Raw genomic sequence first — 17,321 nt, 5'->3', positions numbered from 1 at the left:
CTTAGTCTGGGGCTTTTGGATGCTCAGGTGACTTCCTGCAGTTACAGATCAGTCTCCTGAATCTCGTATCCAGAGGAGCCAAGGAGCATTTGGGACACCAACCTACTGCAGCAGCTCAGGGCATGAAGCAACATGGACTGGGTCACTGTTTGGGATGAGCAGGAGACAGCTGTACTAACAGAAGCCCCCTGCTTGCCCAGGAAACAAGGCCTGGTCTACTGCATTTATTATGTATGTGGCCATCAGTGGTCTGCAGGAGGCATGTGGGGTTTGGAGGAAAGCTGCAGCAGATGCTCACAAAACTGCTCTCCAAGTGCCTCTTCAGCATGGCTAATGTCCCATTCCACCGAGTCACTTCAGGGCCAGGGATTTACACCAAGGTGCAGGGCAGAGAGGGCTGTGCTCCCAGCAAGCCCAGCCCATGCAGGAAGGAAAAGCAGAGACAGTCAGCCGAGCACCTCCCCTTCCCTTCTCATCCTGAGCTGTGAGAATCCCTGGAATTCTCCACATTCTCCTGCTTCTGGACAGAAACTCCCTCTGGCCAGGACCACGAGGATGGCCATGGCATCACCAGCTCTTCAGCAATGGGGAGAAGGGGATGGCATCCGTGGGGATGGCCTGCGACACCAAGCCCCTGTTTAAAGTTCCTCTCACCCCCGACCCACAAGAGGGACCAGCTTTGGGCTTAACCTCCCTCTTGCTCAGGTGGAGCTGTCCTGCCCCGGGGGGCCTGCCTGGGGCAGGCATCCCAGCAATGTCAGCTATGCACGTCCTCCTCTGTGCCCCAGAGGGGCAGGTCTCCCTCCAAACAGGAGGGCCCCAGTGTGGGGGAGCAGAAGGGAGGCAGGGCTACAGGGCTGATGCTCCTGCTGTCCTTCTGCTCCCAGGCCAGCACAGGCAGCCCCGGGGGACTTCCAGGGCACTCTCCCCAGGGGCAGACACCATCCTCACCTCTTTGCAGGGTCATTTTTTAAATCACTAAGTAAGTAGAGGCAAAGCCCAGAGAGCAGCTATGGCAAAGGCAGCACTGAGAAAGGGGAGTTGAGGCAGCAGAGGGGATGGGGAGGGTCCCCCACCTTCATCAGCAGTGACTAACTTGGAACAAACTGTGACAGAACACCTTGCCCCTAAACCAGGGATTGCATTGCAAACCACACAAACCTCAGGGTCAGCAGCTGCTTCACACCCTACACACAAAACCGCTGCTGCTTGCACTTGATGATCTCCCACTGTTGCTTTCCGTGCCCAAATAAACTTTTTTCTTCTTCTGGTTTCCCCATGCCAGTGTTATGGGATTATTTTATGCCTTAAAGCAGAAGGGTGGCTGTGCTCTGTAAGGAGGATGTGCATCACTGCAGCTCCAGCCAAGCTGAAAGGAGCCCTCAGCAGCCAGCCTGGCCAGAAATGTCCTCAGCAATGCTGTGGTCCCTCCTGCTGCCAGGCACATCCAGGGCAAAGCACAGAACACCAGGGGAGGGCTTTGCACGTAGACAGCCATGCATCCCACCATCCTGGCATCCCCCTCACAAACAGCACCCCCTGACAAATAAACAGACATTCAAAGTCTCTCTGGCACATCTGATCTGCAAAGTCAGGGCCTTTCACGACTTGCCTCTCTCCTGTCTCACACTAGGTGAAGGAAGCCTGGGCACATGCTTCAAACACATCATTCACCATGAGAAACCATTATTTTACCCTATTCTATGTCCTTTCACTGCCTCTCAGAGCTGTACCAGTGAATTTTCTAGACTGTGCTTGAGTTTATTCATACTGGTCCACAAGGACATCGTGGTGCTCTTATCTTCCCCCCAGGGTTTACTTAAACCCTCGAAGTTGTGCCAGTCCTTCCACACTGAGGTGGAGTTCTGTGATTTTGGGGCTGGAAGTGCATTTGTTCAAAAGTCTTATCTTGAAAGGCAATGAAAGAAACTGCTGTTTATGAGAGCTCTTGGTGACATAACAGTTGCTCTGTCCCAAACTGTTTGGACACAAGGTGAGCAAATCTAATGCCATAAAGGCCTTCCCATGTCATGCCCCAGTCACAGCACTACCCCCATGGAGAGGACAGGGGAACAGGTAGGAAAGCTGTTGAGGAAAGCCCACAAACTATTTACACCCAGAAAGTTTGAAGAGAAGAGCCTCAAAATGTCTGTTCTTTGAATGTGATACTCCTTATCTTGGGATACGATCCTCCTCTCCTCCTCTGGTGAGAGAGAAAATGAGAAGATAGCCAGAGTCTGCATGAAGGGCTGAGAGGAGCAGAGCTCTGGTGCAGCTGCTCAGTGACAGAGGCAGCTTTGGTGCTTATGGGATCCCATGAGGCCAGCAGAGAGACAGCTCATCCCTTACCCAATGTCCCTGCAAGTGCCTTCAGGCCCTTCCAGTTCAGGGTGTTATTCCAGGAGAGAGTCATCTCTGGAGGACAGGACGCAATCCTTGCTGTGGCACAAGGACAGACCAAACCAGTGCTCCTGCAGCCACCACAGCCAGGGCTAGCTCGGCCCCAGGGGCTGTCCCCTGCTGAAGAGCAGTCAAGCTCCTGCTTTTTTCAGCCTGGGGCCAGCGAGTTCTGGGGCAAATGGTTTGCTACCCCCCAGCCCCCTCTGAACACCTTGCACTTGTGCTGGCCAGAGGCAGGGGAGCAGAAGAAAAGCTCCTCTCTTGGTTCTGGGCCAAGCATTATACAGCAAGGGTGTCCCATATCCGGGCTGCAAGTGCTTTGGGAAGCCAGCTGACTTCATTACCAGGTCATACCCCCGACCTCCCCACCGTGAAACAAGCTCACTGCTGGCCAGCCCCAGAGCTTGTCACTCTGCACTTCACCTTGCACACTGCCATTCAGCGCTAACCCGCTGCCATATCCAGGCAGCACCTGAATTTTCACTCTGCTGAAACTCTTACACAAGCGGTGAGGAACCTCTTGCACAAGTATCTTATTGTTACTTTGTTATTGGCACTGACAAATGAGGAAATCCTCCCAAGCACGGGCACGCTACAGTTACCATCGGGTGCCACATCCTACATCCACCTCCCAGCCCATCCCTGCCTCGCAGCACAGGATGCAGCACAGGATGCAGCCCCGTGAGCACACAGAGCCCTGCTGCTGCTGGGCTGCAGCCCCAGCACACGGGGTGCCACGGGGACAGCCGTGCTGCACCCAGCACTCAGTGCCACGGGGACAGCTGTGCTGCACCCAGCACTCTGTGCCACGGGGACAGCCGTGCTGCACCCAGCACTCTGTGCCACGGGGACAGCCGTGCTGCACCCAGCACACAGGGTGCCACGGGGACAGCCGTGCTGCACCCAGCACTCTGTGCCATGGGACAGCCGTGCTGCACCCAGCACTCTGTGCCATGGGACAGCCGTGCTGCACCCAGCACATGGGGTGCCATGGGACAGCCGTGCTGCACCCAGCACTCTGTGCCACAGGGACAGCCGTGCTGCACCCAGCACTCTGTGCCACGGGGACAGCCGTGCTGCACCCAGCACTCTGTGCTGCAGGGACAGCCGTGCTGCACCCAGCACTCTGTGCCATGGGACAGCCGTGCTGCACCCAGCACTCTGTGCCACGGGGACAGCCGTGCTGCACCCAGCACACGGGGTGCCACGGGGACAGCCGTGCTGCACCCAGCACTCTGTGCTGCGGGGACAGCCGTGCTGCACCCAGCACATGGGGTGCCACGGGGACAGCCGTGCTGTACCCAGCACTCTGTGCCACGGGGACAGCCGTGCTGCACCCAGCACTCTGTGGCACGGGGACAGCCGTGCTGCACCCAGCACTCTGTGCTGCGGGGACAGCCGTGCTGCACCCAGCACTCTGTGCTGCGGGGACAGCCGTGCTGCACCCAGCACTCTGTGCCACGGGGACAGCCGTGCTGCACCCAGCACTCTGTGCCACAGGGACAGCCGTGCTGCACCAGCACTCTGTGCCACGGGGACAGCCGTGCTGCACCAGCACTCTGTGCTACGGGGACAGCCGTGCTGCACCCAGCACTCTGTGCCATGGGACAGCCGTGCTGCACCCAGCACACGGGGTGCCACGGGGACAGCCGTGCTGCACCCAGCACTCTGTGCTGCAGGGACAGCCGTGCTGCACCCAGCACTCTGTGCCACGGGGACAGCTGTGCTGCACCAGCACTCAGTGCCACAGGGACAGCCGTGCTGCACCCAGCACTCTGTGCTGCAGGGACAGCCGTGCTGCACTAGCACTCTGTGCCACGGGGACAGCCGTGCTGCACCCAGCACTCTGTGCCACGGGGACAGCCGTGCTGCACCCAGCACTCTGTGCCATGGGGACAGCTGTGCTGCACCAGCACACAGGGAGCCACAGGGACAGCCGTGCTGCACCCAGCACTCTGTGCCGCGGGGACAGCCGTGCTGCACCCAGCACTCTGTGCCGCGGGGACAGCCGTGCTGCACCCAGCACTCTGTGCTGCGGGGACAGCCGTGCTGCACCCAGCACACGGGGTGCCACAGGGACAGCCGTGCTGCACCCAGCACTCTGTGCTGCGGGGACAGCCGTGCTGCACCAGCACTCTGTGCTGCGGGGACAGCCGTGCTGCACCCAGCACACGGGGTGCCACGGGGACAGCCGTGCTGCACCCAGCACTCTGTGCCATGGGACAGCCATGCTGCACCCAGCACTCTGTGCTGCGGGGACAGCCGTGCTGCACCAGCACTCTGTGCCATGGGACAGCCGTGCTGCACCCAGCACTCTGTGCCACGGGGACAGCCGTGCTGCACCCAGCACACGGGGTGCCACGGGGACAGCCGTGCTGCACCCAGCACTCTGTGCCACAGGGACAGCTGTGCTGCACCCAGCACTCTGTGCCACAGGGACAGCCATGCTGCACCCAGCACTCAGTGCCACAGGGACAGCCGTGCTGCACCCAGCACTCTGTGCCGCGGGGACAGCCGTGCTGCACCCAGCACTCAGTGCCACAGGGACAGCCGTGCTGCACCCAGCACTCTGTGCCACAGGGAGAGCCGTGCTGCACCCAGCACTCTGTGCCACAGGGACAGCCATGCTGCACCCAGCACTCAGTGCCACAGGGACAGCCGTGCTGCACCCAGCACTCTGTGCCGCGGGGACAGCCGTGCTGCACCCAGCACTCTGTGCCACAGGGACAGCCGTGCTGCACCCAGCACACGGGGTGCCACGGGGACAGCCGTGCTGCACCAGCACTCTGTGCCGCGGGGACAGCCGTGCTGCACCCAGCACTCTGTGCCGCAGGGACAGCCGTGCTGCACCCAGCACACGGGGTGCCACGGGGACAGCCGTGCTGCACCCAGCACTCTGTGCCACGGGGACAGCCGTGCTGCACCCAGCACTCTGTGCCACGGGGACAGCCGTGCTGCACCCAGCACTCTGTGCCACGGGGACAGCCGTGCTGCACCCAGCACTCTGTGCCACGGGGACAGCCGTGCTGCACCCAGCACTCTGTGCCGCGGGGACAGCCGTGCTGCACCCAGCACTCTGTGCCGCAGGGACAGCCGTGCTGCACCCAGCACTCTGTGCCATGGGACAGCCGTGCTGCACCCAGCACTCTGTGCCACGGGGACAGCCGTGCTGCACCCAGCACTCTGTGCCACGGGGACAGCCGTGCTGCACCCAGCACTCTGTGCCATGGGACAGCCGTGCTGCACCAGCACTCTGTGCCACGGGGACAGCCGTGCTGCACCCAGCACTCTGTGCCACAGGGACAGCCGTGCTGCACCCAGCACTCTGTGCCATGGGACAGCCGTGCTGCACCCAGCACTCTGTGCCACGGGGACAGCCGTGCTGCACCAGCACTCTGTGCCACGGGGACAGCCGTGCTGCACCAGCACTCTGTGCCACGGGGACAGCCGTGCTGCACCCAGCACTCTGTGCCACAGGGACAGCCGTGCTGCACCCAGCACTCTGTGCCATGGGACAGCCGTGCTGCACCCAGCACTCTGTGCCACGGGGACAGCCGTGCTGCACCAGCACACGGGGTGCCATGGGGACAGCCGTGCTGCACCCAGCACTCTGTGCTGCAGGGACAGCCGTGCTGCACCCAGCACACGGGGTGCCATGGGACAGCCGTGCTGCACCCAGCACTCTGTGCCATGGGGACAGCCGTGCTGCACCCAGCACTCTGTGCTGCAGGGACAGCCGTGCTGCACCCAGCACACGGGGTGCCATGGGACAGCCGTGCTGCACCCAGCACTCTGTGCCACGGGGACAGCCGTGCTGCACCAGCACTCTGTGCCACGGGGACAGCCGTGCTGCACCCAGCACTCTGTGCCACACTCAGCCTGCCGGCGCTGGGCCCGGCTGACACGGAGAGGGCAGAGGAGAGATGGCGAAAAACAGAGTTATGAATACACTGCAGGAGAGGATTTATGCAAGACAAAGCTGCAGGTGCAGATGGAGGAGAAGGCCGGGCCCTGGGATGGGAAGGGGAAGGAGCAGCCCGGCCACACTCACCCTGATGCGCCGCATGGCCGTCACGATCTCCACGCGGCTGTTTGGCCGCGGCACATCCAGGCTCCCGATGTACTGCAAGGAAAGAAAGGAGATTAGTGCCGTTCCTGCAGCCCTGCAAACCCCATGGGCCCACCAGGGCCTCAGCGGTGTCCACAGAGGGAACCCTGGGTCACTTCTGGGGAATGAGCAGCATTTTGCCTGCTGGCCCTGAATGCTTGCATGCCTCCAGCCATTAAGCTGTTCCTTCACCACACCAGTGCAAGTAGCCAAAAACCCTTTTTCTGGCAATAAAATGACTTCAGCCGTCAGGCCAGCAGGACTCACTCATCTAGGCCAAGATCAAAGCTTATACACAGGTATAAGCAAATATCCCCTCGGTTGCAGTGAGTCATCTATTACAGACCTGAACATTGGAATATCCCTAAAATAGCCGGCCCGACCTGTCCTGTGCCAGGCCCTCCATTATTTAATTGCAGCCCTGCCAAAGCCGTGGCTGTTTTTGCAGGAATGCTGAGCCTCCAGGCCAAGCCTCCAGAATAAAGGAGCCGCTTTGCTATTCAAAGGGGACCAAAGGCAGCGCCACTGCGACCCAGCACAGAGAGACACAGAACAAAAACCTTTTTAAAAATAAAATGGAAGAGGGCAGATTCTGAAGAAGGATCAGAAAACAGACAAGCGATGAAGAGTCAATGCTGAGCGCTAAAAACGTGTAGTTAGAAGAAAAGCGTTTTGAGCCCATTTACTGGCAGTCCGTGCTCCCACGCTTCATCTCCACACAGGGGCTGACGCAACCTCGGCAGCACAGCCCGGGCACCAAACCCAGCAGGGCCCCGTGCTCCTGGGAATACGGCCACAACCTCTGCTGGCAGCAGGGAAGCCCAGGTGGCTGGTTCCCAGCAGCAGCACCGGCATGGGTGCCCAGGTGTCTGAACAAGTGCTCAGGCAGAGGCTGCTGAGAGGGGTTATTTCTCTCCCAGCAGCGCTGCCAGACTTCCAGCTCCCCTGCACTGGGACTGCCGCCTCTAAGGAGGGACAGCACGGCGCAGGGGAGGCACGACCAAAGCCCGGGCTTTGTGTGTGAGCTGCCCCACAGGGCCCTCTGGGACAGAAGCTCAGGGAGCCCTGTGCTCCTGAGAGCCCTCCTTGCTAAGACCCAAGCCAGCAGCTCAGCCAGGCCATGCCCAGACACGCAGCTCCTGCCTGGGGACACAGAGGCAATGCCCAGCGCCCAGCACAGGGCAGTGCTGAGAGGAGATGTGCAGAGAGAGGATATAAAAATAACCCCAAACAGCTGGCGTGTCCATCACATGCCGTGCAGGCTGTGTGGTGCAGGGCAGCCTTACATAACTGGGAATTGCAGCCCAGGCCACCCAGCCCCTCAGCGCCCTGCTGAGAGCACACAGCTGCCAGCAGCTCCCTGTCACAGCCCCTGCAGAGTCTGCCACCCCTCCAAAGGGGCAGCTCATCTGGGAGAGGCATCTCAGACATCAGCCCATCCCCTTTTCTAAGGTAAAGCCTGGAAACCATCAGGAAAAAGCAGGAGCTGAGGAGGAGGGCAGAGGCAGCTGGAGCCCTGCACCTGCAGTCACCATGCAGGACCTAAGGAAGAAGCCTTCCCCCATCCTGCTCTGCCAGGCAAACACCCCTGTTGTACTTCCCCACCAAGCCTTCCCACATCACTTTTCTGCCAGGGACCACCTGGGGAAGCAGGATTCTTATCCTATATGAGAAGGGCAGACTTTTGCACCCAGAGGAAACCCGCCTTCCTCCAGCTATTCCCAGCCACATGAGGTCACTGCCTGGACATCCCTTTCCTTCTCCTGTGCTCTCCTTGCCCAGGCAGGTGCAGAACACAGCCATGGCCAAGGCAGGGCAGGCAGTGCCAGCTGGGCAGGAGAGCTGGCTCCCATGGCCACAGGAATTCCAGTCATGCCAAGCTCCCTGGCTGCTCAGCACAACCTCATGGCCACAACGGAGTGTGAGTGTGTGAGGTGCCCTGAAAGCACAACCAGGCACCACCCCTTTGGACTGGCCTCCTGAGAAACAGCATCAGCAGCAGAGCTGCCTTGATGCTGTCCTTTCTGTGCTGCAGCTCATGTCCACACACACCCAAAGCAAGGGGCACGGTCACAAAGGCTGCAGGACTCATCCTTGCTCCCCAGCCTGGTGTCCAGAGCACCCTGCTGTATCCCACAGCCCGTGGTGCTCCCACCAGAGCCCAGGGCACATCCACCCCAGTGTGGGCTCACAGCTCCAAAAGCACCCCCCTCTCCCTCCACACTGGAGGCAGGTATTTTTTACACATTTCACACAACTCAGCAGATGGACAAAGTCTCTCCAGACTATTTTTGCCTTCAGGGCAGAAATCACATGTGACAAGTGTGCTGCAGAAGAGTAACCCTTCACAATGTGGTGAATATCTCCCCAAAATGTGGACTGCGGGGTTGGTCCTTCAGCTAAACAACTTCCCAGGCAAGCTGGGGGATGGTCTGAGAAACCACCCATATTCAGCTGTGATTTGCAGGCAACGAGGGCTGCTCCTGCTCCACTCCCCTCCAGCCCTCCTACTCACAGCACCAATTTTAATTATGGGAATAGGTGTGGGAACAAGCAGGTGAGGCAAAGACAAGGATAAGCAAAGCAGCCAGAGCTTCCACAGTGCAATACTTCCCACTCACCCCACCCCTGAGACTGAGCTCCCTCTCTGCCAGGGCAGGAGCTCAGAGACCCCCAAGCATGGGCACTCCCAGGCACAGATTTCTGCCCTTCTCTAACGCAGTGTGCCCCCAGCAAGGTGCCAGGCACACAGTGGTGGCCCCAGCCCCTGCAGGGCCATTATCCTGGCTGCCAGAGCTTAGGCCAGAATCCGTGCCAGCGAGCTCACCCCACGGCAAAGGGAGGCAGGAAGGAGAAAGGAAGGTGCCCGAGACAAAAGGGAAGAAAATAAAGCTGTGCAAAAGAGCTGACAAAGAAATAAACCCGTGAGAGAACTCGCCCTCCCCAAGCCCCTGCGAGCCAAGGAGGAGAACGTGTGGATGTAAAGGATGTGGCTTTTCCAAATAATCACCTCCAGATCCACGGCTCCACCACCCTGCCAAGGGATGGAGGGACAGAACTGGAGTCTCGCACCCACACCCAAAAGCCAAGTGGGATCAGGGGGTCACAAATCCCCACGGGCTGCCCTGGGCAGCCTCCACCTCCCCAGCCCAGTTAGGGGAAGAAAGGCCACCTGCTGGGTGAATGGGCAGCCAAGGGGGTCCCTGGTGCTGCCCTGGCAGCCCTCACACTGCCAAAAGCAGCGCTGCCCAGGGCTGTGATGCCAGCACTAGCCACCTCTTTTGCAGGATGCTTTTGGTCCTTCATATGCCCTGCTGCTCCTCATGGCCATGTAGGGATCCAGCCTTCCATCCATCCTTGCAGGGCCCCAGAGAGGGCAGTCCCTCCCCGTGCTGTGGGAGGTGGCAGCACCCATCGGGCTTCTCAGCAGCCACAGGGACTCTGCTTGCTGTCCCCTCCCCATGCAAACAGGCTCTCAGTGGGCAGGGGCCCCTGCACACAGCCTGCAGCACTGCACCCTCTGCCCACGGCTTACAAAGGATCTGCCCAGCTCTGGGAAATGCCAGGGAAAAAAATAAATTTGTTTTTTAAACAGAAAACAAAGGGGAACACTTTGCCAAAGCACTGTTTGCACAAGTCACTCAGTTTCTCATTTTTCCTCCAGGCTGTTGAATACTGCTCGTTTTCTGCTCTGTCAGAAACGAATTTGCTTGAGAAGTTGCTTTTTCTGTGACAGCAGGTGGCAGATATTTTCAGAAAACCAAAGGCCAATGGCATCCCTGCCAGGGGACACCTTGGGAGGGGTGTTGATGGGATCGGTGGTAGGCAGAGGTGGGCAGGAGATGATGCCTTCCTGCTGCTCCCAGCCCAGCACTGCGTGCAAAGGTCAGGGCTGAATCATCCCTGCTCACAGGGGAGCCTGCTCCGGCTGGCTGCCGCTTTCCAGCTCCCAGAGCCACCCTGAGCCACAGAGCCCCAAGATGAGGAGCCACTGCTTCTTTACAGGAGCTGCAGGCAGGCACTGGGTGGGGGAACATGCTGGCCCCAGCCCCAGGCCACCTTCAGGGCCAGGAGAGCCCTGTCTGGGCAGGGGGCCCTGCCCCTGGCCTAGGGAGGTGTCACCAGAGGTACCAGCAGCCAGATGGGAGGCACCAGATGTGTGGCACAAGGGTCCCCAGATTCCTGCAGAGCCCAGGGTGGTGTGAGGCTGCACCAGGTACTGGCACACTGACCCTGCCACACATGGCTGTGCCACGAAGGGAGGGACAAAGTGCTCAGGCACCGGTCTGAAAACCCCTTATTTCTCCAGCACCCGGGGAACACCCAGTCTGCCTGCAGTCTGTCTGATAAGGGCTCCTCCCCAGGCTGCTGCTGTCAGGGAAAGCAGGGAGCAACCCTTTCCAGGACTTTGCTGCCCCACTGTTGCTGCTCTCCAGCTGCCCAGGCGTGCCCTCAGCCCGGGGAGCCAAGGCTCTGGGCTGGCACGCTGTGCCCTGCCCCTCAGGAACAGCCTGCCTTGCTGGGTGCAAAGGGGGAACTTTACTCAGACTGTGCTGTGCAGGCTCAGAGGGCAAAAGGGATGGAAAATTCACAATGCCAGCTGACTTTAATGGAAAAAGGCCCTGGCTTCTGTTCTGAGTCCAGCAGATGGGTGCTCTGCCAAGCTGGGCACCTCAGCCTTGCCCAGTTCCTCCCTGAGCAGAGCTCTGCACCCCAAGGACAGCACATCCCGCCCTGGCAGCCAGGTAGCCTGAGGCCATGTGCCAGAGCCATCCAGGGCCATGAAGCTGGACACTGGGCATGGGATCTCACAGCAGGCAGGCAGAGCCCTTAAGGACAGTCAGTTTTGGGTGGTCTCACTCAATTTTGGGTGGGTTTCAGTCAGTTTAGGGTGGATTTCACCTGGTTTTGGGTCAGTTACACTCACTTTTGGGTCATTTTCACTCCATTTTGGGTTGTTTTCATTCAGTTTTGGGTGGTTTCAGGTGGATTTCACTTGGTTTTATGCCCATGAGTCTGCTGGTCCCAGCAGCACTTTTCCTGTTTAGGAGCTGCCTGGGGGCTCAAGTGCCAGCAACACAGAGCTCTGGGGACCCCAGGACACTCACCACCCCCACTCTCCCTCCCAGCAGCCAAAAGAGGGCTCACCTGAACAGGGGAGACACCTGTGCTGCAGGTGATGGTGTGGCAGGGCCAGCAGGTGCTGAGGGATGGAGTTTTTCCAGCCAGTGAAGCAGGACTGTCCATTTGCTGTGTTTCCATCCCCCCCCAAGGCAGGCAGCTCCCACACTGGACCTGAGCTTCCTGCACCTCCACGCAGCCACAGCAGGGCTGTGCCAGCCCAGAGCACTGCAGAAAGCAGGGCTGGCAGCATCCCACCCCTGCTGCTCCCACGGCACCTCTGGGCATCTGCAGAGCCCACGTGCCCGGCCCCACAGCCTGGACACGGCTGTGCCAGAGCCAGACAGAGTTTTCTTTGCCAAGAGCTCCACTGAGCAGCCCATGAAGCCACTTCACAAGTATGGTAGAAATATGCCACTGTTTCAGATGAGAGCCTTTGCAGGATTGGGAAGGTTATTTATAGCCTGGGGCGAGCAGTCCCGGGCTCAGGCTCACTGCAGCTTTGCACTGGGCTGAGCAGCCCCGACAGAGCACACCAGAGCTGCCAGCACAAAGAGCCCCCAAACAGAGCTGCCAGCTCTCTTCCAGCCAGCCAGACTGGTGCAGAGCATCACACAACCTGTCTGCTGGTTCCCAGCCCTCCAGGAAAGGGACCCTTGCTGGGAAGGGAGCCTGAAGCAGTGGAGGGGAACTGAACACCTCGATCAGGGCTGCCTGCAATTCAGTTCACTTCCAATGCTGTTATTTGCAGCCCCTAGGTACATAAAAATACACACACGAGTGGAAACACACAGGTAGTCCCTGCTTGGTGCTCACCTGAGGCTGTAACAGCTTCCCTGATACAGGATTTTGCTTTGGAGCAACTGGCAGTGCCTGCCGGCGCTCGCAGCCCCTGGAAGGTGGCAGGCAGGTGGGCTGGAGAGGTTCAGAGGAAGGGACATAATGGATCAGACTCAAGTCTCCTCCATGTCCCATCTCCAAACATAGACAGCAGCAGATGCTCAGTTCAACTTCAGTTTCCCACGCACGGAAGCAGAGAAGAGCACTGACAGAAATGAGAGAAAGTGCCTGCTTGCCAAGACCACTTAAGGGAAAAAAATCCACCCCACCAGCCAAACACAAAAACCCCACCTGCTGCACAGAACAGCAACCCTCCCGAACCTCCAGTCCCACCTTTACCTGCAAGCAGGTCTGGTATCAGGAACAGCAGGTTTCAGCACAGGGGATGCCAAGGCACACAGCAGTCCCAGGCCGCAGGCACTGGGTCCACCAAGGACTGAGATGTGTTTGGGCAGCCACTTCTCCCTGTGCCAGCACACAGGGGAGCAGCAGAGAGGGTCCTCACAGCCACCTGCCCCTTCTTTGGAAACCACATACCTCAAGGCACTGCAAAGGGATTCATGGGACTGAGGGAGTAAAAGCTGTTTCCAAATAATGGGCATTCGGTAGGTGGGACCTGGCTCTGGACCACAAGACCTCTGGGGCAGGAGGGAAACCCCAGCCCAGCACCAGCTCCCAGGACAGTAGCAGCTTCCCTGAGCAAACCCAGCAGCACCCAACACTCCAAGAGACGAGGGTCTGGCAGCCCAGGGCCAGGCTGCACTGCCCCCCTCCATTCCCTCTGCCTGCTGCTCTCTCTGGAGGCCTGGGGTAGCCTGAGTCACAATTTCTGAACACACAGATTTGCTGGTGTTGCACAAGGTGGCCCTTGGGTTTTGTCCTGCAGCACCAGGGCTTTGGGAAGATAAGGAGTAAGCTCACATCCCTCTCCTTCTCATGGAGGTGGTGGAGAATAGGAGGTGTCCTTCCTCTCTACGTCCCTGTTTATTTAACCAGAAAACCACTGCACAAGTGGGAATTTCTGTCCATTCCCCTTGCACCATGCTGCAGCTCCCAGTTCTTTCATCCAAATGTTTCAGCTAACCCAAGAGGCCAAGCTTTTGATTTTAATCAACAATTCAGACTGCAAGAGACAGAAGAAAACAAACATCCTGCCTCCCCTTGGAGCCAGCTCCTCTGATTCCCTGCAGCCTGACCAAGGCATCTCTGGGATACAGCGGGGTTTGGTGCCAAGAGAAGTAGCCAATGAAAACAGATCCAAAAGTGTGAAATGCATTACTGTTCCTAAAAAGATGGAGTGGGATTTTCCATCTCTTGGATTTACCTCCAGAAAATGGATTAACATAATCCTTGGGGGACACTTTGCTCTGACTCGGTGACCCTGTGCCAGCACACACAGCTGCAAGGGGCTCTAGTGGAGACAAGAGGCACAAGCCTCCCAATGGCATCACAGCTCAAGTGACAGCACCACTCACCTCACACCAAGTCCATCACGCTCTGCTTGACAAAGGTTCAAATTCTGACTGCCTGCAGCCACCCAGTCACCCAGCATGGCAATACTCCCTCAGGAGAGGGACAAAGGGGACAAGAGCACTGATGCCAGCTGCTACTCATGGACCAAAACATGCACTACACCCACCACATGTGCCACTCAAAGACAGCAGCAGGTCCAAGTGTAAAAATCCAATTGAGAATTAAAGCAATAAACCAGTGCACACTGCCTCAGGCCCACACTACCGCCCTGCAGGGAGCCCCAAGCAAGCTCATCAGGAATCTCAGGCTGCTGGAGCAAAGAACACTGCTCCAGTGCTGCAACACCGGGATCCCTGCTGCCCACACTATCAGCTAACCCAGGAGGATTTGAGGAGACAACCACTCGAGTCCCGACATCCCAGACAAGCATTTTTCTGGTTTAATCTTCCCCCAAAGTTCTGCTGTAAATCAGAGTTCCACATTTTTGCGACTCGTGCTGGGTGCCTGGCTGCAACAAGAGCTGTGCGGGTGTAAGAGCTTGGGATTCTTGGGGATAAAAGGAAGTAAAGGAATGTAAGCATTTAATTAATCTTGAGCAATCTAATAAAAGGATAGATTAATTGCCTCAGCCATCTGCACTCTGTGTCTGGCATCAATGGCTGCTGGAGAAACCCAGGAATTCGGAAGCCGGGTTTCGTACGGATTGTGCTTGGCATTAGCGCGTGCCGCCAGATACCAAATAAGAGAAAGAGGAGCTAACAAAGGCTAACATGCAGCACTGCATTAATGCAGCCAGACCAGCAGCGTGGAGCAGAGATGAGCCACGAGCACACCCAGGGGGTGCTGACACCCTGTCCCACTGCCCAGCCTCCAGGCCAGGTCACTGAAGCTGGCACGGAAGAGGCACACAGGGTTTAGAAGGGGAGGTGCTCTGCAGCCTCCCCACAGGTGAGGGGTGAGCAGGTGCTGGCAGTAAAACAGCAATCGGCTCCAATCACTCAGGAGCAAAAGGCTGCAAAGTTGAGCTTGAACAATCTTTCCCAGGAAATAGTTGCAAGGCAGGTTTAAGTTTGCTCCATAAACAACTGTTTTGCTCTCTGCAGCACCGTGCCTGCCACCGGGCAGGTGATGGCCTCTGCAAAGGAGCCTCCCGCCCCAGAAAAGGTGGAAAATAACACGTTGACACCTTCCTACGAGCCGCAGCCTTTGCCCCGAGGACATCGCACACAATTAGATGCCAAATTTTCTTCCCCTGACAGCACATGTTCTCCGAAGACTACAGTGTGTGACAGACGCCTGTCTTCCTCCCGCTCGTTTTACACCAAGTGAGGTTGATTCTCCTACATCAACCTCACTTGAGTACCTCCGTCAGCATGATAACCGTATTCCTCAAGAGAGGAAAAAACGGGGCAGAATTTTATGTTTCCCCTTTCCAAATCTCCTGGCCAGCTTCTTCCCAGTTTGCTGCTGGCCAGCCTGCCTTGCTCGGTAGCTTGGCTTTTGCCAGCCTGCTGCGAGAGGGCAAGTGCCAGCCTGCGGGGAGCCACAGCCGACGTGGAGCGAGAGAATGAAAAGTCCCAACGGAAAAGAAACGATAAAAAGCCAAGAGCGCTCCGTGCCAAATCCACTAGCAAGGAGGGTTTATACGCGTAAAGAGAAATAGCAAGCGTTTATTCCGGGTGCGTGTCCCTGACCGCCTGCACCGCAAATGGCACACGGTCCAGCCGGCCGCTGACACCAGAGGAGCACCAGGGTCCAAGGCAAACCCTGCAGACCCCAAGCAGCCGTGCCCCATCGCAGCGGCGCCCCGGCACTGCCCGCAGCGCTGGAGCCGCAGAGCACAGCCCGAGCCCCCCGCTCCGCCCTGCCGGGAAGATGCACACGGACCCCGCTTCGGGGGCCAGCGTCCCCGAGCAACACCACGCGGAGCCCTGGAGGGAGGGGGGCCAGGGAGGGAGGCTGGGGTGAAGCAGGAGGGTGACCCCACTCCAGCCTGACCCATCCCACCACTCCGGGCATCCCTGCCGTACAGGCGGGAAGCCTCGCCCGACTCCGGAGCCGAGTTTAGGGGAGACGAGGCAACGCCAAGGGGAAGGGCTCCGCGGAAAGCAGAAAACCCCCGCAGCTACGCCAAAAGAGAGCTGGAAAACCGGGTATTCCGGAGCGCCGGGGTGCAGCGCCGGGCAGCGACCCCCTCGGCTCCCCCGCGCCCGCCGCCCACCTTGGCCTCGAAGCAGATGCCGTGCTGGAAGGCGTCCTCGTTGTGCAGGGGGATGCGCAGGTCGTGCCGGTCGTCCACCAGGTTGTACTTGGACTTGGCGGGCATGGCGGCCCCGCGGCCGGGCAGCCCTGCAGCGCGCCCGGCCCTGCCGCCGCCGCCGGCCCGCCCCGCCCGGCCCCGGGGCGGGGACGCGCCCGCGCGGAGCGAGCGGGGCGGGGGCGGAGGCTGCGCGCCCCCTCCCCGGCACCGGCACCGGCACCGGCACCGGCACCGGGGCGAGCGGGGCGGGGGTGGAGGTGGAGGCTGCGCGCCCCCTCCCCGGCACCGGCACCGGCACCGGGGCGAGCGGGGCGGGGGCGGAGGCTGCGCGCCCCCTCCCCGGCACCGGCACCGGGGCGAGCGGGGCGGGGGTGGAGGTGGAGGCTGCGCGCCCCCTCCCCAGCACCAGCACCAGCACCGGTACCGGTAGCGGCACCGGGGCGAGCGGGGTGGGGGTGGAGGCGGAGGCTGCGCGCCCCCTCCCCGGCACCGGCAGCGGCAGCAGCACCGGGGCGAGCGGGCGGCGGTGGCTCCGTGCCCCTCCCCGGCACCGGCACCGCTGACACCTAGTGCGCGGGGCCGGACTTGCGCCCCGCCACCAAACTTCGAATGCATGGAGAACCAAAGAAGGGATAATGGGAAACGGCGCCTCGGGAGCCGCTCGGAGGGTGGGCAGCGCCGGCCGCCCCCCCGGGCCGCACGTGGCGAGGCCGCTAGGAGCGGGCGCGCATTCCTCCGGGATGGGGAGCCGCGCCAGGGAGCTCCGCACGCAAATCTTTGTCTCTACGCCGGACACGGTGGAAACCAAGCACGCTGGAAGTGGAAAATCTCCGTCTTGCGCTTAAAGAAAGACCAGCTCTCGAGACCGGACCCCGGGCCCTACTGGGCCCTCCCTTCCCAAAGTCCCGAAAGCTGCGAATATGCTTCCCACCCACCGAAAGCAGCCCAGAGCTGTTTTCCAGCTGTTCGGGGAGCAATTCGCATAGATCTGACCTCAAGTCCAGGCTGTCGCATCCATCACCCCCACACACACAGTGCACTCTAAGGTAGGGCTCCATCTTTCTGTGTTTGGATACCCACGGATGCTGCAGAGATCATCTCCCCACGTGTGCCTGAAGA

The 17,321-nt window shown here is 59.6% G+C and overlaps 1 protein-coding gene across 6 annotated transcripts in view; it reads right to left on the bottom strand.

Moving 5' to 3' along the window:
* The window catches only part of UHMK1 (U2AF homology motif kinase 1), a 62,401-nt gene extending 46,081 nt beyond the window's left edge, over positions 1–16,320 (bottom strand). For all 6 annotated transcript variants that reach the window (XM_059854815.1, XM_059854816.1, XM_059854817.1 and 3 more), the window contains exons 1-2: positions 16,164–16,320; positions 6,452–6,523 (exon numbers count right to left, since the gene is read on the bottom strand). In XM_059854815.1, coding sequence (XP_059710798.1) covers positions 6,452–6,523; positions 16,164–16,268 — 177 coding nt within the window. In that variant the 5' untranslated portion in view covers positions 16,269–16,320. The remainder of the gene's footprint in view (positions 1–6,451; positions 6,524–16,163) is intronic.
* Positions 16,321–17,321: the final 1,001 nt, after the last annotated feature.

The sequence above is a fragment of the Haemorhous mexicanus genome, chromosome 9 (assembly GCF_027477595.1).
Source record: "Haemorhous mexicanus isolate bHaeMex1 chromosome 9, bHaeMex1.pri, whole genome shotgun sequence".
Taxonomy (NCBI): Eukaryota; Metazoa; Chordata; class Aves; order Passeriformes; family Fringillidae; genus Haemorhous; species Haemorhous mexicanus.
Note: the sequence above shows the minus strand (reverse complement) of the source record. Positions and strands in the feature narration are given on the sequence as shown.